This window comes from Lepidochelys kempii, chromosome 18 (genome assembly GCF_965140285.1).
Source record: "Lepidochelys kempii isolate rLepKem1 chromosome 18, rLepKem1.hap1, whole genome shotgun sequence".
In the NCBI taxonomy this organism is placed as follows: Eukaryota; Metazoa; Chordata; order Testudines; family Cheloniidae; genus Lepidochelys; species Lepidochelys kempii.
In genome coordinates this window covers 11,549,267-11,571,831 of record NC_136397.1, presented here as the reverse complement: position 1 = coordinate 11,571,831, position 22,565 = coordinate 11,549,267, and the positions used below count along the sequence as shown (strand labels likewise).

The 22,565-nt window shown below is 39.6% G+C and overlaps 1 protein-coding gene across 12 annotated transcripts in view; it reads left to right on the top strand.

Moving 5' to 3' along the window:
- PRDM2 (PR/SET domain 2) overlaps positions 1-22,565 on the top strand; it is a 119,951-nt gene that overhangs the window by 76,874 nt on the left and 20,512 nt on the right. For 4 of the 12 annotated variants that reach the window (XM_073317137.2, XM_073317135.2, XM_073317138.2 and 1 more), the window contains exons 2-4: positions 8,181-8,285; positions 9,983-14,444; positions 21,094-21,173. In XM_073317137.2, the coding sequence (XP_073173238.2) occupies positions 8,181-8,285; positions 9,983-14,444; positions 21,094-21,112 (4,586 nt within the window). In that variant the 3' untranslated portion in view covers positions 21,113-21,173. Of the gene's footprint in view, positions 1-61; positions 117-2,229; positions 2,289-8,180; positions 8,286-9,982; positions 14,445-16,679; positions 17,830-18,126; positions 18,331-21,093; positions 21,189-22,565 lie in introns of those variants that run through there. The other 8 variants (XM_078849341.1, XM_073317134.2, XM_078849338.1 and 5 more) reach the window with 6 other exon arrangements.

The window sequence follows — 22,565 nt, the reverse complement described above, 5'->3', positions numbered from 1 at the left end:
ATACAGGCTTTGTACTGACTTATCAGTCAGAAAGTGTTTATGATTTGCTTTACTATCTCAGCAGGTGGTGTGATAGATCCCAATCAAAGGCTTTGAAAACAGGATTTCTTTATGGGGTGAGATATGAGTAATGATAAAGATATTTCAAAAAGCAAATGCCAAGACTCTTAAAGTGTTAACAGAAAGAAAATGTATGTTGATGGGAACAGTATTAAAGTGTTCACATCTTTACTAACTGGCATTTGTCATCTGTTTTGTTTTCTCTAGCTTTTTTTCTTGTCACTAAATCTGTTCCCATCCCACAGCATTGCTGCTATTTAGGTCCTTCCACATTCAGAGCAGAACTGTGCAGGAGCCACATTGCTGCTAGCATGTTTCTGCATGTCATCATTTTAATTTTTGACCCATTCAGTCAACCTGAGTTATTAAACACATTGGGCTCTATTCTAGACAGAGTTGTGCTTTGCAACTCTTTTTCTTACAGTTCACACAAAAATTTAAAAATGCATAAGTTAGCACTGTAGCATGTTCTCACCTGTATTTTGTGCTGCTTCTCATGTGCATGTGGAAGGATGACAAATTCAGAAGGAAGTAAATCGGGGTGAAAAAAGAGCTGGCTGTCCCTGTCTTACCTAGTTATACCAAGTTTGAAACATAACATTTACAAATAGAGTATTTTAAGTCATGCAGAACTTTAAATTGTTCTTGTATTTCTCTAACATGGACTTAACATTTTTGGAACAATGTCTCTTCTATTTTGGACTTGGTCTTTCCATATGTGTAAACTGCATTTATATCTAGAATATACAACAAGTGAGATGGCTGCAGGTGCCTGGAGATTGATGTAATTCAGCGTTTCCTCCAAAACCAGGCAGGCAAACATAACTGCAAAATTATTGTTAATGTGCGTCTGTATTCTGGACATAGGCAGTCCTCTTCTGCCCATTCTGCTGTTACTCAGAGAAAAAATACCTTACATTGAGAACTGAGTGTAGTGGTTATGGTGTAGTCCAGAGTGGATGTGGACTGAAATGTGAATTCTTGCCCTTTGGCCATAGTCATTATTGCTCTTGGAGGTTCCTTTTAAGATGAAGTAGCTCCTCCCTTGTTTTTCGGGGGAGCCAGGATTTTTCGGCAGCCATTCTCTGTTGTGTGCTTCAGCAGCAGCATCTGTGTAGAGTATTTTTCTAGAGGTATGTATCTATGCACAGCCAGTTGCAATTTGATACGTTGATTTTAGAGTTCGAGGGAATTTTTGACCTTCGGTGACCAGTGATTTTTGTTAAACATTATCCATGGTTCTTGGTGTAGAGAAATGTGTTCTGTACTTATATATGATCAGAGCACTGTCTGAGAGAGAAGAATTAACTATGAGATCCACATATTGAGTTATGGCACACTCTGCATCCCATTGAAGCCTTATTATTTTAGTCGGGTATCCCTTTGAGACAGCAGCACCTTGGCAAATCTGGTAATGCTTGTTGATCTTCTGCAGCTCCAATTTTAGGAAAAGATGGAGATGGATATCCCCCCTCCTGGCATATACGTGTCGTCTTCCATCTCTCCAAAAATCACCATCAGCAGAGGATTTAATTTACTGCAGCTTTTGGTTATTAGCAAAGTCCACATCAGCATAAGTACTATAGATTGTTTTGAGGCTGTTGTCCTGGTCTGAGCTATAAAATGTTGCCAGCCCTTTACATTAGGGATAAATAGAGAGGGTGCTACTTTTTGCTAAACACAGTTGAAGTTCATCCAACAGATTGATTTGCAGGCTTCTAGGGACAGCTCCTCAGTTAATGTAAATCAATGGATCTACATTGATTTACGTCAGCTGAGGATCTGGCCCAAAGTCAGTAATGTAGGATTTCTTGTACCCATGTGGTTAGATAGTGCAATGGTGGGCAAGCAGTCGGCACACCCACCCTATTGCCTACAGAATGCTGCATGAGTGGCAGGAGAGAGAAGGGAAACACAATTGGTATCAGCAGAATGTTGCACTGAAAGTCAAAATGTGCAAATTGTGGCCATTCCCCTTTTGACCTTTGTCATTGTAGGCAGTATAGCTGTTCTCCCTCTGTTTCTTTCATTCAGTTTTCTTTTGCAGTCTTCTTCTGCAATTCTTTTTATGCATATACATATATATTTGGTTCTACCTTTCATTTATTCTTTAGTCATTGTTTCCATTTCACTTTCCCTGTGTTTCATTCCTGTATCTTTCTTGTTTAGACCAAGTGGAGGATTCAGCTGGCAGTAGCAGCCATGTAGGACCCTTCAGGAACCTGATGGTAAGTGCACCTGTGTACTTATACTCAGGCTTCCACCAGGTTCAGTACTGTATTTTTTCCTCTGTGGTCTTCTGCTGGTCTTGAAGTCTTAAAGTAAAAGAAAATGAAGGGGCAACAATTCATTAGTTGATCATTGGTATCAGTTCTTATCAGTGTCGTGGTTATTGCTTTTGCTTGGAAATGTGTTGGATAAAACATGCAGGTCTTTGAGAGTTGTCTGTCTTGAACACTTTTTTTTATAAGCAGACCAGAATCTGAAAAAAGGCAAGATGTGGCTAACTGCTGTATGTGTTTAAAAACAAAAACAAAAAACCCCAACCTGTTGAAAAGCAACAGATACTTCCATTACTCCTTGCAAATTGATCTGACTAATCTAAAATTATATATACATGCAAGTCAGCTTGTTGGCTATTCTGAATAAAGGCAAGTAGGTTCCAGATGAATCTTCTCTTCAAATTATTTGTTTAAAGGCCATGAACTTAAAAATGTTCCAAGTATATCAACTAGGGTTGTTTTTTTTTAAAAAGCAGGAGGCTGTCTAGAGGGGGCTTGGAAATTACCTTCTTTTCATCTTGATATTGAGAGAGGAATTTTTAGTAGCCCATAAGCAACTAGATGACCCATTAATTTTAGCTGTAGGTTAAATAACTTCAGTTATGAAGACTGTTCTTCTTTTGTTTTTCAGGTCATAGTGGGGATGATATTTTTGGTAGTGTATTGTACAAATGGATGAAACTTGGGAAAGTTTGCATTCTCTTTATCATTTAAAAAAAATACAAAAGCAAAGCCCTTGTGATTGTTTTCTACATCATTTAACAAGCCTCTTAATTATCACAATGCATGTCTCAGCTTATCAGAAGTGAAGAGTTAGTTGTGTTTCCATTTCAAAGGTCATATAGCAGTCACATTAGAGGTGGCGCCATAGGTTTAAAAGTGCCCAGTGACCTGTTCCACTCTGTTCGAGAAATAGTTTTAATCTACTGTAGCTCCAGCTGCCACAGCATGTAGGACCCGCAAAATATAGTCCTCAGCCACCACCGTATTTGATGCAAAGGTGAGGCTCCTAGAGATTTCAGGTTCTGAACACGTTCCTTTGTTCGAGTGGAATGCTTCCCTCTGTGTATGGAAGGGGAGACTGTGGGTCAGACTACTTCAGAACACTAGAGGTCTTGGCATATGGACCAGGAGACCCAATTTTCCTCTTCACCCCAACTCCCGCTTCACCAGAAGGTGAGAGAAGGAGCTGTGGAATTTTGCTTGTGCTCTCAAAATTCTGTTGTTGGGTTTCAACCCATACCTTGTTTCAAAGCTCATTAGAGGCAGTGTCCAAAGGATACATAATGGCACTTGGTGTGTACAATGGTTTCTAGACTCTATTGAAGTGAACGTTTGAGCCTTTTTTATATTTTTTACTTTTGGTCCCAGAGGTGCAGTTGCATCAATTACACTTGCTGTGAGCTTCAGCAGGGATGACAGGTGTGTTAGCACTGATATTTGGATGTGTACAGCTTGTCACGGAGTCCCCGAGCGATGGTCTGGAACTGCTCCCTACGAAGCCAAGCAGTACTTTGGTGAAGTCTCCTTTCTGTGAGCAGACTGTCTGCAGGGCAAACAGCTCACACAGCTTCCACCTTCCTGGGTCTGACCTCAGAGCATTCAGCATCCTCTGCCCCTCCATGCGCTTCCCACAGGGAGTCTGCCCAGGTGGGGTCCTGGGAAAGCCAGAGGATCATGCACCCCAATTCCACAGTCAGCCGTGACTCCCAGCCAGTGAAACAGAGGTTTATTAGATGACAGGAACACGGTCTAAACCAGAGCTTGTAGGTAGATACAGAGAACAGGACCCCAAGCCGGGTCCATTTTGGGGGGCAGTGAGCCAGACAACCACGTCTGCACTTCACTCCTCGTCCCCAGCCAGCCCCAAACTGACATACCCTCCAGCCCCTCCTCCTCTGGGCTTTGTCCCTTTCCCCGGCCAGGAGGTCACCTCATCTCTTTGTCTTCAACCCTTTAGCTCTCACTTTGCAGGGGGCAAGGGCCAGGCCATCAGTTGCCATTCTCTGTGTCCAGAACCCTGCACACACCTGCCCTCTAGGGTTCTGCAACGATCATACACCCTTATCCCACCACCTAGATACTTAAGACCTGCATAGGGGAAACTGAGGCACCCCCACAATATTCAGAGACAACATTAAGAACAGTCCCACTTCATCACACAGCTCTGAAGCCCTTTGTGCCCAGATAGGGAATTGCATTGAAGACCATGGCTGTGGATCCTTTTCTTTCAAAGGTTATCAGAGGTTCTGACTAATGGCATATAATATTGAATTGCGGAGCTTGGCAGGTAAAGATGCACAGAGAAACTCATTATGGTCAGTCGGAGCATCAGAAAGCATGCTGAAACTTCTGATTAGTCTCCAGCTGCATTTTCCCAGCACTTGATAATGATGCCCTATCACACAATTCCAGGTAGGTATGATAGTCAGGGAAGTTCTTAGAGACAAAACATTAAAGTATTTGGGGATAAGATGAGGCACAAAGCTGCTCAGTTGAGAGAAAGCATTGCAAATAGTAATGTGTGATCCAGAGATGGCAAAAAATAAAAATAAAAAATTGTAATGTATAGTGATCTCTTGATCTGATAAAAATCTGTTAAGGTAAAAAATAAGAAAATAACCAAAAATGGAATGAAACACCCTGAGAAAGCTGGACAACTAATTAAATCTAAGTTCATCAAAAAAGAGGGAGAAAATACAAAATTAGTTCATACATCAATGGTGTCCAAATAAAAACTAGTAATTATTTTCTCTAGTGTGAAGCTGATCTTTCTTTGATCTTTAAACATTTCTGTCAGAAGGTTAGAAAGTTTCAGTAGGAATAGAGAGGAAAAACTTTCAGCAAAAGACGTGCAAAATACTTCTAAGAGTAAAGGAATAATCTCAGATTTAAGTTCAAAATGGTTCATATGAGGCAAGTCCAATGGCTTCTTAGGTAGGAGAGTGTGCTTCTAAGTGAGAGACATGGATTCCAGAATACATTTCTCATCTCTGGCCAGAAGGTCGTGTATTAGAAAGTTTTATGTCTGAGAGGCCTAAGAACATAAGTGATCTCTCTCCTGCCATGTATCTCCACCCTCTGACAAACAGAGGCTAGGGCAGGGGTGAAAGTAAGTCTAGGGACTTACCGGTATGGGGCTGGGCTGGGGCTGGTTCTGGCCCCCAGGAGGGGCAGGGCTTCGGGCGGAAGGGATGGGGCTGAAGGAGGTCAGAGCCAGCCTCGGCCCACCCTGTACCAGCAGCGTAGTTCCTCCTTCCCCCTCCCTGGGGTAACAGCGGCAGCCGGGGGCTCTGGCAGCGGTTTAAAGGGCCCTGGGCGGTAGCGGCAGCCGGAGCCCTGGCCCTTTAAATCATCCCTGGAGCCCTGGGGAAGCTGCGGTGGGGCTCTGGGGACGATTTAAAGGGCTCAGGGCTCTGCCGCCGCTACCGCTCCGGGCCCTTTAAATCGCCGCCTCAGCCCGCGGCCGCTACCTCAGGGCTCCAGCAGTGGGGCTCTGGCAGCAATTTAAAGGGTCGGGGGCTCCAGCTGCTGCTGGGAGCTGCAGGCCCTTTAAATTGCGCCTGGGGAAGCCGATCCACCCCGGTGTGGCGCACTGGCTCTTGCCAGTACCCCGTACCGGTGCGTACCAGCTTACTTTCACCTCTGGGCTAGGGACACCATTCCCTACCCATCCTGGCTAATGGCCATTAATGGACTTAACCTCCATGAGTTTATCCAGTTCTCGTTTAAACCCTGTTATAGCCTGGCAGAGGATGTATTACTTCTCTTGTAGCGGTACCATTCTAGCAGCTGGGTAGGCAGAGGTGTTCATTTTCAGAAGAGATGGCTGTTTTTAGGGCTTGTTTACCGTTGAAAGTTAATTCAGATTAAGGTAGGGTGTGCATTTAAAGTACCGTAGCTAGTCCTGAATAATTCCATATGTTGACCATCTTATTTTGGAATAAGAGTTCCTTTTTCCTGTTTCACTTAATCCACTTTTGAATAACTGAATAACTCCGTATGTAGACAAGCCATTAGCTGCAAGGGAAATATGTAGCATTCATCAATGTATCAGAAGTGTGAGATTTTTCAAGGATGGAAAGTTTACCCAGAATGAAGATGTAAATAAACACTTTTCCACCCTTCATACACCTGTGAGAGCCTATCCCTTACCCTTTGAATATCATAGATTTGGATGAAGAGACACCATATATAGGAGCAGGAGGAGAACTCTGGAGAGTATACCCTCAAAGCCAATTTGTAAATGAAGTTTCTGTGCATCTTTCAAATCATTGGCTAAGTCTTCTGATAATTCCATATTTGGGCCTTTTTTTCCCTGAGAAGGCCTCCCTTTGCAGATAGTACAGACACAAATGGAGAGCAACATATTGGCTATAGTTACAAAGTTATATTTGACCTATGTTTTTTTTTCTTGCTACAGCTTCTTGGATGGAGAATTTCTCCGTATTCTTTTCTGTCTCACATTAGCTATTTCTCGGGGAGAGAATTGTCTGTCCTCTCATCTGTAGTAAGCATGTCTGGTTCTTAAGCTTTCATGATAGGTCTTATTGTCTAAACTATTCCTTTTTTTCCTATTCTCTTAACTTTGTCGAGTGTATCAGAATGTGCTGCCCAAAGGTTACATGTAGCATTCCCAAGTAAGGCCTAACCAAAGTCTGGTAGAGCAGACCAGCTACCTGACTTGCTTTCTTGTAGTGTTCCTTTAGTATTTTCTGGTTTTGTGTCAGCATTGCATTATTCACGTATATTATGTTCATCATCCCTATCTTTCTGTAATTCTGCTCACTAACAACTGTTACCCAATTTTATATTTGATTACTCTTTTTATGTAAACCACTTTATAGTTACCTTTATTGAATTTAATTGATTTCATCTTTCTCCAGTTTGTAAAAATCATACTGTGTTTTAATATTTTCTTTTGGAATATTTATGATTCCTCTGCCTTTTGTATCACGCTCTTCCAAGTCATGGCTGAAAAGTGATGTAGAATTATTTTGAAAACCTACACAGAAGTATATGGAACCCATGTGGAATACCAGTTGACAGCACTTCTCAAATTGACACAAAGCATTAAAGAGTGCAGTGGCGTTGTAGCCATGTTGATCTCATGATATTAGAGAGACAAGGTGGGTGAGGTCATACCTTTTATTGGACCAACTTCTGTTGGTGAGAGAGACACCTGAAGAAGAGCTCTGTGTGAGCTCGAAAGTTTGTCTCTCACCAACAGAAGTTGGTCCAATAAAAGATATTACCTCTCCCACCTTGTCTCATAAAATTGTCTAAGATACTATTAATGTGTAACATCATCCTTATAGAAGTCTTGTTTGTCTAGTATACCTATGAAGATGTCAGATAACTGTGTCTGAGTTAGTTGAGTTACACTGCATTTTCTTGATCCTCTTTGTGCCATCAGTGAAAGAAAACTAGTTCAGCATGTTTTTGTTTCTGACAAACTCATCTTACCTTGTACTGATCATTTATTTTTCCTCTAGGCGTTTGTAGGCTTATTTTGCTTTATCAGTTATAGTGACGAAACAGGTATCAAAATTAAATTGGCTAAACTGTTAATTTCTTGCAAGTCACCTTTTTTTCCTTTGTTCTGTGCTTTGCCCTTTAGCAATCTTTTTGCATACACTTAATATAATCTTTGAATGTTGCTATCTTTTTTTTTTTTTTTTTTTAATTGAGGATGTGCCATTTATGTTCCTCAGGAAAATGTAGTAATTATTCAAAAATGTGCAGTTTTTCTAAAGCTGGGTTTTGAATTTTGTCACTCAAATTTTTTTAAAAAAATTGTTGAGCAGCAGTAGACAAATTTTTTGTATTATTTTTCAGGGAAGAAAAAGGAGTGTAAAAACAAAGGAAGGAAGGCAATAGATACAAAGCAGAGAAAGACTGATTTGGATTTTACTTCCACAGATATGAGGGAGTTTAAAAAAGGTAAGATTTTTCAGTTCTCATATGAATTTCTTTAGGTATCGTATTGAATTAAAGGAGGATATATATAGCATTATATACTAAAACCAGCAGCACTATAAAAATGTTTATACTGTGTGCCCAGCTATCTTGTAGTGTTAAATAACTTGAAGTTACTAGTTGTACGTTCAGAGAAGTATGTTATTTGTTCACACTTTATACAGTGCAGAAGAGTTAGCTTAGTACAGAATTTAAACACAAAATCCCGAACCTTCAGATGGAACATAATAAAGAAGTCCTTATTTTAAATTTACGTCTTCTGAAACTTAGAAATAGGATCAAGATGTAGTACCAAATGACTTTGGGAATCATGGTATAATAATTTTATTATATAGCCAGTGGCTGCCCTAGCCTTTTGCCCAGCCATTTGGATTGCTATACAACAGAATAAAACAAAGTGCAGTATAATGCAAACAGAATAAAATACCACCTCTAAAAATTCTCACACAACAATTGATGCAGTCTGTCTTAAAGGTGACCTGCAGAGCATATTTTTGAAAATTGGTTTCTGCCCGTTTTCACATTGTGATGTATATTTTAAAGGCCTGAAAGATCTTTAAGATTTTTTTTTCCTGATTGTTTTTTTGGTTTAGAAATATCAGGAATGTAAAGTCTGTCTTCCCTGGCTTTGTTGTTGGACCAGTGGGAGATATAATTGAAGGAGGTAAGGGCAGCATGTAACTACCGGCTTCATTCAAGATCTTTTCCTCCAACTACCCTCTGACCAACCCACTAAAAACTAGTAATCCTGGGAATCTGACACCTCCCCCCCCCCCCCCCCGCATACCCCAGCATTCCCAAGCTAGACATATAAAGGAGGCAGGGGAGAAATTTTTGCCTTAACTGCATAGCTGCTCTGCTGACGTACTCTGCTTGTGCACTTGTTATCAGCAGGATAGCTGCATTCCCTTCATCAGGAGGTATTGATGATGTCTGAAGGCAGGTAGATGAAACTGGCATACAAAGGTGCCTTCAGAGCCAGTTTACTGCAGCAAATGATGCTCATAGTGTATCTGATTCAGAAGAGGGTGGGCTGTGCCTGTGGGGATTCTACAGCTACTCATGAAACAGAATTTAGGGAATGGAAAATAACAAATTGGATCGAATAATGTGTTTTACAATGTGTTTAAAAACACCAAACAAACCCAGATTGGTGTATTATAAACAAAATTTAAAGTAATTTTAGTTTTCAGCCAAATTCTAAAACTTATTTGGCTGACTTCTTAGATGTGTGTCCAGGCAGAGTTCAAATTTAAGGTCTTGTTTCTCTGAGTTTAAAAATGGCTACAAAATTCAATTAATTTCATCTGATGATTTTTGTTTTAATATCCAGAAATACACAGTGAAATGTACCAACACCCTGCTCTCTTTCTTGGAAAAGGCTTAGCTGGCCACAATGTTAGCAGTAATTCTCAGTTTCTCAGTGTATTGAATTCAGTCCCCTACGTGTTGGTCAAAAAAGTGCAAACAGGAAAATATGAATACAGTTTTTTGTTCTAAGCACTGCATCTTAACAATAGGAAACAGTAGCATACTAGTACTCATAAATATTGAACATATTGGCAGGGGGACACGGGAAATGAAAGGGATTATAATATTGTGGAAAATTTGCTAAATTCACTAATGCTTTTCTTTCTCTTCCTCCTTTTCTTTCTTATTAGACTATAAAGAGGAAGATGAAAAGCCATCTGTTTCTGCTGTGCTGTCACTGGAACAAACAGCTGTGATTCAGGAGATGGTAAATCAAGATGTTCTTCCAAAACTAATGATCCCAAGTCCTACCAGTGAGCCACGAACAATGCCTGAAGACAAACCAGGAGCAATAACTTGTGGATCAGATGATTTGGAAGATGAGGAGGAGGAAGAGGAAGAGGAGGAGGAGGAGGAAGATGAGGAGGAGGAGGAGGAGGAGGAGGAAGATGCTAATTTACCTGAAGAAAGTTCTGGAAAAGAGCCTACAGCAGTGTGTGAAGAAAAGCTAGACTCTATGGAGGAACAAAACAGCATATCGGAAGAATCTCCAGAGAACTCCCCGAAGAAAACACCTGTTGTAAAAATTCCTAAAGCAAAAGGTGTATCTAATGGTGACCTCCAGGAAACATTTATGTTTCCCTGTCAGCATTGTGAGAGGAAGTTTACAACAAAGCAAGGACTTGAACGCCACATGCATATTCATATATCTAGTGTCAATCATGCTTTCAAATGCCGATACTGTGGGAAAGCCTTTGGCACTCAAATTAACCGGCGAAGGCATGAACGGCGTCATGAAGCAGGGCCAAAAAGGAAACCATTCTTAACACTAACTTCGGCCCCGCAGTCTGATGTTGCTGATGGACGGACATTTGCAGATGATGGTCTTAAAGATGAAGTCAACGTTTCCAATCTTGTACAAGACTTCACAGTCTTGGATTCTGAGAAGGTCTCCCGAGAAATGTCAAATTCTACCTTTGTTGAGGAGAACAAGGAACCCAAAGAATTGCATCCTTGCAAATATTGTAAAAAAGTTTTTGGAACTCATACTAACATGCGTAGGCACCAGCGTAGGGTTCATGAGCGTCATCTTATTCCCAAAGGTGTCAGGAGAAAAGGATTCATTCTTGAGGAACCACAACTTCAAATTGAGCAGGCCCAACCAGCCCAGAGCGTGTATATAGCAAGTACAGAATTAGAAGAGGATGGTGAAGCAGATGACATATATATTATGGATATTTCTAGCAATATCTCAGAAAATTTAAATTACTATATTGATGGTAAAATTCAGTCCAACAGTAGCACTAGCAATTGTGATGTGATTGAGATGGAATCCAATCCTGCAGATCTGTATGGAATAAATTGTTTACTTAGTCCAGTCACAGTGGAAATTTCTCAAAATTTAAAGTCTACACAAACACACATCACTGATCTTCCTAAGGAGCCTTCTAGCGGTGGAAGCAATGAATCCAAAAAGAGGAGGACTGCCAGCCCTCCTCTTTTACCTAAAATAAAAACTGAAATAGATCCAGAACCTATAACTCCTTCATGTTCGTTAAGTCTTCCTCTTAGCATTTCAACAGCTGAGAGCTTACCTTTTCATAAAGAAAAAAGTGTTTATTTGTCGTCCAAGTTAAAACAACTTCTTCAGACACAAGATAGTAATAAGATAACTCCAGCAGCAGCAGCAACTGAAATCCCTAAATTAGGTCCTTCTGCTACATCTTCACCCATTTTGCCTTCAGTATCTAGTAGGTTTAAAAGGAGAACCAGCTCTCCTCCCAGTTCTCCACAGCACAGTCCTGCGCTTCGAGACTTCAGCAAACAAGGTGATGGAAAAACCATGTGGAATGATACAGTTCTAGGTTCAAAGATGCCAAAATTAGAAAGTCACAGCAACTCACCTGCATGGAGCTTATGTGGAAGGGAGGAAAGACAGACTATGAGTCCTCTGTGCTTTGAAGACTATAAAATATCTAAGGAATGGACAACAACTCCAACTTTTGGTAGTGTGTGCAACCAGCAGCCACTGGATTTATCTAGTGGTGTAAAACAAAGGTCTGATGTCAAAAGCAAGACTCAGGTTCCTTGGGAATCAGTGTTGGATCTAAGTGTGAATAAGAAGCCATATAATGACACTGAAGTTAAGGAATACAAAGAAAATAATTCAGTGCAGCCAGCATGTAGTGGTATTAAAAAGAAGAAACCAACCACATGCATGTTACAAAAAGTTCTGCTGAATGAATATAACGGAACGGATGTAGCTACTGAAAGCACACCAGATTTGACTTTGAATAGAAGCCCAAGTCCATGTAAATCAGCAGTACCCCAGCCAGAAACTGAAGTTGATCGTGGTCTGTCAGCACCTACCGTTGAGTCCCCTTCTCATAGTTCCTCTGCTTCCCCTTTGCCTCAAACATCTGCTATATCCTCCTCATGTCAGTTGCCCCCTCTTCTAACGCCAACAAATCCTTCCTCCCCACCACCCTGTCCTCCTCTATTAACACTTGCTATGCCACCCCCTCCACTCCTTCCTACTATTCCTTTACCACTTCCAGATGCCTCTGCCAGTGTCACTCCCAGTCCGTGCCCATCACCACTCTGTAACACTGCTACACAGTCCCCACTTCCAGTCCTTTCACCTACAGTATCTCCTTCTCCATCCCCTGTTCCTTCTGTTGAACTTTTTACTACTGCATCACCTGGTCCTCCAAACCTCTCCTCCTCCTCCTCGTCCTCCTCGTCCTCATCATCGTCCTCATCTTCCTCTTCTTTCTCCTCGTCGTCGTCCTCGTCCTCCTCTTCTTCCTCTTGCTCTTCCTCTTCCTCTTTCTCATCTCCTTCTCCTCCTCCTCTTTCAGTAGTTTCTTCAGTTGTTTCCCCTGCTGATAATCTGGAAAGTACTCTCCCCATAATAGCTTTTAAACAAGAGGAAATGGAAAGTGAGCACCTGAAGCCAAGAGGCGATCCAGAGACTTCAAGTGAAGCAGATGTAGTTCAGGAAACGTTCAGTAAAAGCTTTGTGTGCAATGTCTGTGAATCACCTTTTCTTTCTATTAAAGACCTAACTAAGCATTTATCTGTTCATGCTGAAGAATGGCCCTTCAAATGTGAATTCTGCGTACAGCTATTTAGAGAGAAAACTGACTTGTCAGAACATCGCTTTTTGCTTCATGGAGTAGGAAATATCTTTGTATGCTCAGTCTGTAAAAAGGAATTTGCCTTTTTGTGCAATTTGCAACAACATCAGCGAGATCTCCATCCAGACAAAGAATGCACACATCATGAGTTTGAAAGTGGGACTCTAAGACCCCAGAATTTTACAGATCCCAGTAAGGCAAATGTAGAACATATGCAAAGCCTACCAGAAGTTTCCTTAGAACCCTCAAAAGAAGAGGAGGAAGATCTAAATGACTCCTCTGAAGAGCTTTATACTACCATAAAAATAATGGCTTCGGGAGTAAAGTCAAAAGATCCAGATGTTCGTTTGGGCCTCAATCAACACTATCCGAGCTTTAAACCACCTCCATTTCAGTATCACCACCGAAATCCTATGGGTATTGGAGCCACTGCTACAAATTTCACTACCCATAATATTCCACAGACCTTTACTACTGCCATTCGTTGTACAAAATGTGGGAAAAGCGTTGATAACATGCCTGAATTACACAAACACATCTTGGCATGTGCCTCTGCCAGTGACAAAAAGAGATACACACCCAAAAAAAATCCAGTACCACTGAAGCAGACTGTGCAGCCTAAAAATGGCATGGTCATTATAGCTGGCACTGGAAAAAATACCTTCAGACGAATGGGACAACCTAAAAGACTTAATTTCAATGTTGAGATTAGCAAAATGTCTTCTAATAAGCTAAAACTAAGTGCATTGAAGAAGAAAAATCAGCTTGTCCAGAAAGCCATCTTGCAAAAAAATAAATCTGCACAGCAGAAGGCAGACTTGAAAAACAGTGTATCGGAGTCAGACTCTCACATCTGCCCCTACTGTAATAGAGAATTCACTTACATTGGAAGTTTGAACAAACATGCATCTTACAGCTGTCCCAAAAAACCCATCTCCCATTCCTCTAAAAAAAATGCATCCAAAAAAAGTGGGAGCTTCTCATCATCTGCAAGTGGCGATAAAGGCAACAACCAGCGCAGACGGACGGCAGATGCGGAGATCAAAATGCAGAGTATGCAGGCTCACTTGGGCAAGACGAGAGCACGAACCTCAGGACCTGTGCAGATTCAGCTGCCTACTGCATCCTTCAAATCAAAGCAAAATGTAAAATTCATACCTCCAATTAGATCCAAAAAGCCAAGTCCCTCTTCAGTGTTAAGGAACTCCAGCCCTGTAAGAGTGGCCAAAATGACTCACATTGAGGGAAAAAAAACTAAAGTGGTGGCCAAGAATAATTCTGGAATCTCAAGCAAAACATCCCGGAAACTGCATGTCAGAATACAAAAGAATAAAGCTGTTTTGCCAAGTAAGTCTGCTGTGGCAAACAAGAAAAAGGCAGATAGGTTCAGTGTAAAATCTAGAGAGAGGGTTGGAGGACCTATCACTCGGAGCTTACAGCAGGCAGCTAATGCAGACACAATAGAAAACAAGAGAGAAGAGAGCAGTACAAAACAAGAACTAAAAGACTTCAGGTAAGCTTTTAGCTTCAAGTTTGACTAAAACAGCAACACGTTGCATGTGGGCTTTCCAGTTCCCTGGTCTTTTTAGAATTTTTCTCAAATTTAAGGTAAAGAAGGTTGAGCTTTGCAAAACTTGCAGCAGGATCTGTTGCTCAGTCATGCTGAGCTACATTGCACATATTTCATTATCTCTGTATTTTGTCAAATGACATCATGAAATATCATCCACAGAGAGATGGAGCAAACCGAATTGGAAAGCCTGGCAAACATATTTAACAAAATTTGTATGTCATTGGATAACATGACCTTGCTACAGCATATAATGTGCAGTCAAACACAGTAATCATTGATTTAATACATAGTGGTTCTGTATGTTCAGAATCATGACTGAATTCCTCAACTATTTACCTAAATATTTTGGTTCAGCTATTGTTTAAGTATTGCCTTCATAACAGATAGAATAATACAAGAATATAATGAAAAAATAAATGCAGAGATAGTAACAATACAGTTATTGGTCAAAATCTGTTAACTACTTGCCCCAGTATATAATTAAGGGCAAAATGCTCTACTCCACTTTTAGCTACCGATACGAATGGAAAACCTTCTCATCAGGCCCAAAATTTGTCAGCAAGTTGAGCCTGAGCAGAAGCATTATCTCCCTTATCCTCCACAAAGCATAGCAGAAACCTCTCAGAAAATTTTTGGGAGAATGGCTAACTCAGGCTTCCCAACTCTACACAGCATTTTCTGCCAGCAAACCAGCGGAGAAATCCTGGGTGGAAATTCTTTTGGCTTCCTGGTCCAAACCTCTCAATCCCTCCAAAGGAGTTGTGACGTGGGTATTGACAGGGATTCAAGGTCAATGTGATGACTTAGGGACTCCCCGGCATATTGGGAACATAGGTCCTAGGCATATTGCACAAGGGTCTAGCCCTCTGCATAGGTGCTTCTGAGATAATTGGGAATTCTTGTGTGTCTAGGGATATCCATAGTTTGGGAGATCTCCTATCCTTTAATGCTGTTGAGCCCCTTCCATCCTGGAATGGATAATGTGGTGGCATATTTACAACCTCAAGGCCACTGAGTTTTCCTGCTCAATACTTCTTCAATTCTTTTAGCAGTGCCTCCCTCTTTGAGTGATTTATAGTAAACATCAGATGTGATGGACAGATTTAACTGCCTGATTTTATATTTTTTCTTGCCAAATTAACTGTTCCAAAACTCATATAGGGGAGAGAGCTGTCTGTTGTTGTTGTTCTGGTTGCAGTACAGTGCTTGTGATTAAACAATAATGCAGGCCTTTCATTTTTAATGATCCTTTGGAGGAAATACTTTGTCTAAAAGTACAGGTTTCAACACAGGCGCATTATTCCAGTGGGCTAAAGGGGAAATAGTCTCCAGTTACTTTGAACTATAAACAAAATCAATACACACACACAAGAAAGAGAAGCAGAAAAAAGGTTTTGAATTTTTGTCAGCCAGTAATACAGAAAAATGTCTTCAAAGAGCAAGAGAAACCAGCTAGCCCTAATTATCTCACAACATCAATGTCTCTGTATTACAGTACTTGCCTCAAAATCAGTTGCTGTCTTGCAGAGCTGTCTGTAAAACTGTTGTTAGTAACCAAGGATTTTGCGTGAGACATTATACTGGAAATCAGTAGAATTTGGAGCCAGAGATGTATATCTTGATTAGCTATTTAATAATAGATCACATTGAAAAAAAGTGATCCTTTGCACGCACAGAAGTTGTTTCAAAGTGTTCACGGCATGAATAAGGATTTACATAGAGACAGCTTTGACATTCTGTCTCAAGTATTATACATTTCCCATTGCAGCTCGCATTGTTGGCTGGTCTTAAGGATAGTTCAGCTAAAAAGGAAGTTTGCTGTTTTGTTTTAGGAATATGCCATTTAAATTCATAAACCTGGATTTTATTTGCCTGCTTATCCTTGATATTTATGTCAAGAATCAAGGGTTTCTTGCCCTAATACTTTAATTGATGCCATACACACCAGGCATCAGTCGGCAAACTTTGATTCTGTTCTGCACGCAAACATTTGTTTTTTCCAGGAAATCTTAATTAAGTATTTTTCAAAACCATCTGCTTCACTAAGCAATTGTTTGTCTTCAAGTCTACTTCTCACACTTTGGTTTGTGTTTTCTTTGGAAGCATATTCAGTTCATAAGCAGCTTATACTATTATTTTTGTCATTTATCTTCAGTTTTTTTTCTTATTTTCTAGGAACCTCCTGTAAAAACAAAACAAAATTCCCTAAATGCTCAATTTAGGATAAGCACTACGACAATGGATGTGAAATCCACCAAGCTTGCGAAACCAGCTGAAACTGACTCACAATCATAAAATGCAGCTGATTGCCTGCAGGCTTCTTGCTCTGATGTTTAGTGTCAGGCATGTTTTCTTCATTGGTGCCTGATACACATGCTGGGCTACAGGATGTTTTAGATACAAAGAGAAGGGTACTATTAATAATAAATAAAAGAAGGAAACAATATGGGCTAAACTGAACAGAATCTGCTGCCACTGAACTGATAGCTCAGATTTCTGGTTTTGCCCATATCTTGGTGAATGGCATGCAAAAAGACATTTCAGCTTAAACTTTGCAAAGCAGGTTCCTGTTTTATCAATAGTTCGTTGTAGAGTCAGGGACGACAAATGTTGCTGCACTCAAAGTATTTTTGTCATGTATTGAGTCTCCTGAAGCTTTTCTTTTAAATTAACTAGTAGAGAGGACAGAATTTTCTCCTTCCACCCCCACTTTTTTGTTTTTAAGTCTTTTAGATGCCCTGCATAGATGTGGGAAAAACCAGGTTTGGACATTTTATGAATTTCCCAATCTCCTATTTATACATGCAAATAAAACTTTCTTCCTATAGAAATGAAATACTGGCACCAATTTCTGAATTCCATATAATTGGACACCGTGTACTATTTTATTAATAAACAGGCCAGAAACGGGGCTGTGTAGGTGTATATTTTGAAAGATAAATGTATAATAAAATTACTGTAAAAGGTCTGACACCTCATTATCTAATAACTTAAAAGCAACAAATTGACCTACTGCTCATAAAGAGCTTTTCATGGAAATATCATTTCTCGTGCATTTATACACCCTGCCGGATTAATGATTCAGTTGATGGAAAGCAGCTAGTTTCATTATGCACCCTCCCTCTTCCCCTTCCCCCTCCCCCCTTGACTTAACAAGTAATCTACCTCTTAAAATTTGTAGTTTAATACTTGTTTGGTGAATTTGTGCCACTTTCACTTTCACTATCATTCCCATTTTGTTACATTTCTGTTATGGGGACTTTATGTTGAAATATTGTATAAAGCATTTGTAGCAAGTTTAAAAAAAATAAAATATTTAAAATTATTTAAATTGTTTTGGACACTTCAATTGTATTATATGTGATTTACATTTTACATTAATTTCTTTTTTGTTTTTGATTTGGGTTGTTAATCTGGAGAGTGTGCCTGTATTAAAGTTTGCTGTTAGTTATATTTTCTTTTGTTGGAGAGTGATATAAAGACTATTCTAATGAAAATATTAAAAATTACAATTTGACATACAAATGGGGTTGTCCTTGCTTTTAAACATTTTAGCCTTGTTGGATATATTTAAAGTGCAGGCAAGCAAATGAAGAGAGGTTTTGTTTTGTTTTTCCTCCAGCATGAAATAAACCTTGGATATCTCTCAGATGTATAAGATCTCTCTGCCGTTGCAAGCACTTAATGACCAGCTAGATGGGACTACCGTGGTACATTTTATATAACTGTAACCAATAAAGTAAACTTTTTAAGAACTTGTGAAAAACTTGCTTTTTGTACCTAAATGTGGACTGTGAGGAAAAACGTCTAGAAGGAATTAAGTAAGCTTGCATCCTTTATATAATAACATAAAGCTCAGCAAAGCAAATACACATAAATCCTTCAGGGGGGTTTGTTGTTGGTTTGGGTAAAATTAATACCTTGAAATAATACCACTAGAAATGCAAGGGCATTAGACTTACGTAATACTCAGTGATCTTTAGATTTTTGTTTTTGTAAGAGGGAAATAAAATATTCCATGTACACAATACTTAAAGTTTATACCCTGATTGTATTCCTAATTTCTGAAATTGTTTATCACAAAAATAAATTTTAAGGCTTATTGAACAATTTGGATTTTTAGAATATTGCATTCCAAAGCAAGGAGGAATTATGACATGCCTGATATCCAAGCTAAAATCTTCCAATAGCATAGCTGTTACAATTTACCAACTTAAGACCTGCCCACATTAGCATGACACTTAGTTTAGTTTATCATGGTTCAGACTGTAACTGTATTAAGTTAATCTTTATTCACAGACATTTTAGAATATCCATCATTAACACTGCAGGAACAAGTTAATGTTTTACAGTACATGAAAACATAGAACAAGATACCATGTGATATTCTCCCATGATTCCTTTCACTGTGTACACAGACTTGCCATTGAATAATAGGAAATATCCAAAACTGAAGTCTATTACATGACTGCCTATTCAAATAAATACCTTTATTTATTTGAATGAGATTCTCGGATAACTCTGTTTACTTCCTGGTATGAAAGTAAATACCACACTACAAGTATTTATTTTGGAGGCATTGTGCTACCCATACCAGGGGTGCCAGTCAGGAGCAACTGGCATAGTTCTGCAGAAAACCCTGTGAAACACTTCATCTTTTTAACATGTTTAAAATATTCAGGCTGCTCACTCTAGTAGTATTCAATTTTTTTAACCATTTAAAAATTGTAAGGAAAGCAGGGCCAATCTGTGCTAAAGTTCAGTCCCAGTGAGGCTGTTTTTTATGGTGGTTTTCTTCTTGAACATTGTTTTATGCATAAAAACTAATTGCAAATTGTGGATGAGCAAATACTTTTAAAGGCACTTTGTATGTGGCATAATGTGCACTGTAGCTTGATGCCTAGTGTGGTCTAGACACTAGAATGCTGCAGAGACATGCTGTTAGTGTTGGTTACATTAGCAATTGTATAACTGTTCAGTTGAATAGGATGTGACACTTTAAAATGTATAATTGATTATGTTTTGCAATTTTTGGTGATTGAAAATATTTTTATTTATTACTTATGCATAGTGAGTTACATGGCACACTCCAAGAAAATTAAGAAGTGCGAAAGAAGTTTAGAAAAGCATCCTACACGTTACGTTAGATATTAGATTGAGATTTTTAAAAGTTGCCTAGGGACTATAGATCCATTTACCTATTCATTTCCAGTCCTTCTGACACTGGCACTAAAACTTCTCATCAAATGCTTATTTAGTGCTCAGACCACTTTCCCGTTGGCTGTTCACCACGATCTGGCACCTTGGAATCTTTTTCAGCAGTGAGATCAACAATGAATTGGTCCCTGCTCTCCTGGTTTCGATGCTTTGGTAGAAGCTTCCATTGCCATTGTATCTTGCGTGTTCTGTGATTGTATCCTTCGCTCTGTAAGGCTCTCAGTCTGGCACCTTTCACAAACACAGAATTCGCACACAACATTTTCCAAAGGGGAAAGTGCGAAATAGGATCCATCTGCATTCCAAAATGAAATCGGATCTTTTGCAAGAGATTACAGGCGTTGCCATTGCTAAAAGAGGTGACAGTAAATAGAACGTGCTCTTCAAAGCAGCTCTTTTCTCCCGGATAAGCAATTTTACATTTACCATTGCATCTCATTTACGTAATTGACTACCCTGTGGATATATATAACCATCGCTTTATGATCTAAACATGGATGCAAAAATGAAGGTGGCTGAAATATCTGGACTCAGACAATGAAAGCATTAAGTTCTTCCCTCTTACTGAGAGAATATACCTGACATGTTGGTAAAATGAAGTGAGAGGTATCAGTTTAATATTTAATACATACTCTGGCACTGTAGTCTATCCTTCTATGGAACTAGTGAGCTAGTTGGTCTTTTCCACCTCTTTAACTACTATTGTCTTCTAGACTAGCAGGAGTAGAAGTTAGTCCTATAGACTAGGACTAGTAGTGTAGGGAACAATGCTGCCCTGGCAGGGCTGTGGATTAGCTCTCCTCCTATCTCTAACATCCTTTTGTCAACTGTCGCAGCCAGCCAATTCAGGAAGCTGTTGCAAACACCTTGATTACTCAATGAGAGCTCCTGTCAGTGAAGCTGCCCCGTTGGTTGACTGACGTCACAGACAGACCAGGTGATATGACCTGACCTGACTCTGTCCCACAATCCCATGCTGGCTGGGAAAGTCCGGTGTGTCTTCTAAGATACATTTCATGTGTTTGTTCTGAAATGAAGGCTTTGCATATTAACGCCAGTTTCTACTGTTATATTTTGTGTGTCATCTTTTCCCATTGTGAGGCCTTGTTTTAAAGCTGGTGGTCTAATTTGATTATAAAATAGTACTTGGCAGTAAAGACATCTTAAAGGTTCAGACAAACAGCTGTTAATGGTTTTAAAATGTTTATGGGAAATTTTTAATGTATAATTTATCTTTTTAACCATAAAGTACAGAAAGGATTAGTAATTTGCTATCACTTTTGTTTTGTTCCTGGATGAATCTTCCTTAAATATTTGGTGGTCTCTCATTTCCATATTTTATTGAAATTTCCCATTTTATTTTTCATTCCAGATTACTTTTGCAAAAGTGAATTTTCGTTAGATCTGAGATGTAGCCCTCCTCTTTTGATCTTCAGATCTATAGACATTCAGGTACTACAAAAATAGGTGGGACAATAAAACCCCTCAGAGTTACAAATACTTCAGGAATGAAGGTTGTTCCTAACTCTAAACAAAACATTATGGTTGTTTACAATTGAACATTGACTTAATACAGCTTTTAAACTTTACTATGCAGAAGAAAAATGCTGCTTTCCCTTTATTTTTTAGTAGTTCACATTTAACACAGTACTGTACTGTATTTGCTTTTTTTTGCGGGGTGAGGGAGTGTCTCTGCTGTGGTCTGATTATGTACTTCCAGTTCCAAATGAGGTATGTGGTTGACTGGTTCGTTCGTAATTCTGCGGTTCTACTGTATACGAAAACATACATAGAAAAGAATGTATGTATTTTGTATGTTGTTTCAGCCTTTAAGGACCATTCATTTTTTGCCCCCACTAAACACAAGAGAATTGTGTATCCTTCAGACTTGGAGTGGGATAGATGTCTTGATTTTTTTTATTTGTTTTTTGTTTCAGTTCATTTAATAGACATTCCTTTGGGGCGCATGAGCTCATTCTCCAAGATTTTTGCAGATTTATAAATATGACAATGTCAAAAGTCATCTTTTTCTTAGTCCCATTTTTGGTAGATATCAAAAGCTTAATCCTAAAGTGCACCAGAGCTCTGTCAGAGCATCCTGATGATTCTATCCATCATGTAATGGGGCTTGCACACCAGGGAGGGCTAGCTCAGGAATCCTCAGTAGCCTGTTAATAGCAGCTTTAAAGGCCCTACCTGGTACCAACAGAGTGGCCCCAGCAGCCGAAATGGGGGCTATAAACTGATTGGATCTGGCTGTTAGGGAATATCTCCAGTGTAAGGGGTTACATGTGACTCAGAGCTGGTGTAATGGCTGTACGTACCTCTCCAGTTTCCCCCCATGTAGGAGGTACAACTGAGAGGGTGAAATTCACCCTTTCGGAGTGGCCCTACACACCACTTAAACCTAATGTTGAGATCTTAAAAGGGACTTTGTGCATTCCTGTTACTCTAGGGCAAATTGCACCCTGAATGAATAGCTGAAAATATTGGTGGACAAGAAATTATCCAGCCCCTTTTTCAATCCAGCTACACATCATTTGATTTCGTGACCACCTCTGGTATTGAATTTCACATGCTGTGTATTGTGTTGTACGCTCTCTTCAGAAGACACCTATCCCAACTCTCATTACATTCCTAGGATAAAATTCACCAAAATGTTAAGAAGGCTTCACAGAGCTTCCACGCTGAATAAAAGAATCAGTGGGGGAAGGGGGTTTAAATCTTATCAAGGTGTTTATTCTACCAGAAACAAATTAGCGTACTCTTTAGTGTTTATAGTCCTATTCCCTTATTTATTTTAGACCAGTTTTGTTTGTTTGTCTGTTAACGGGCCCATCATCA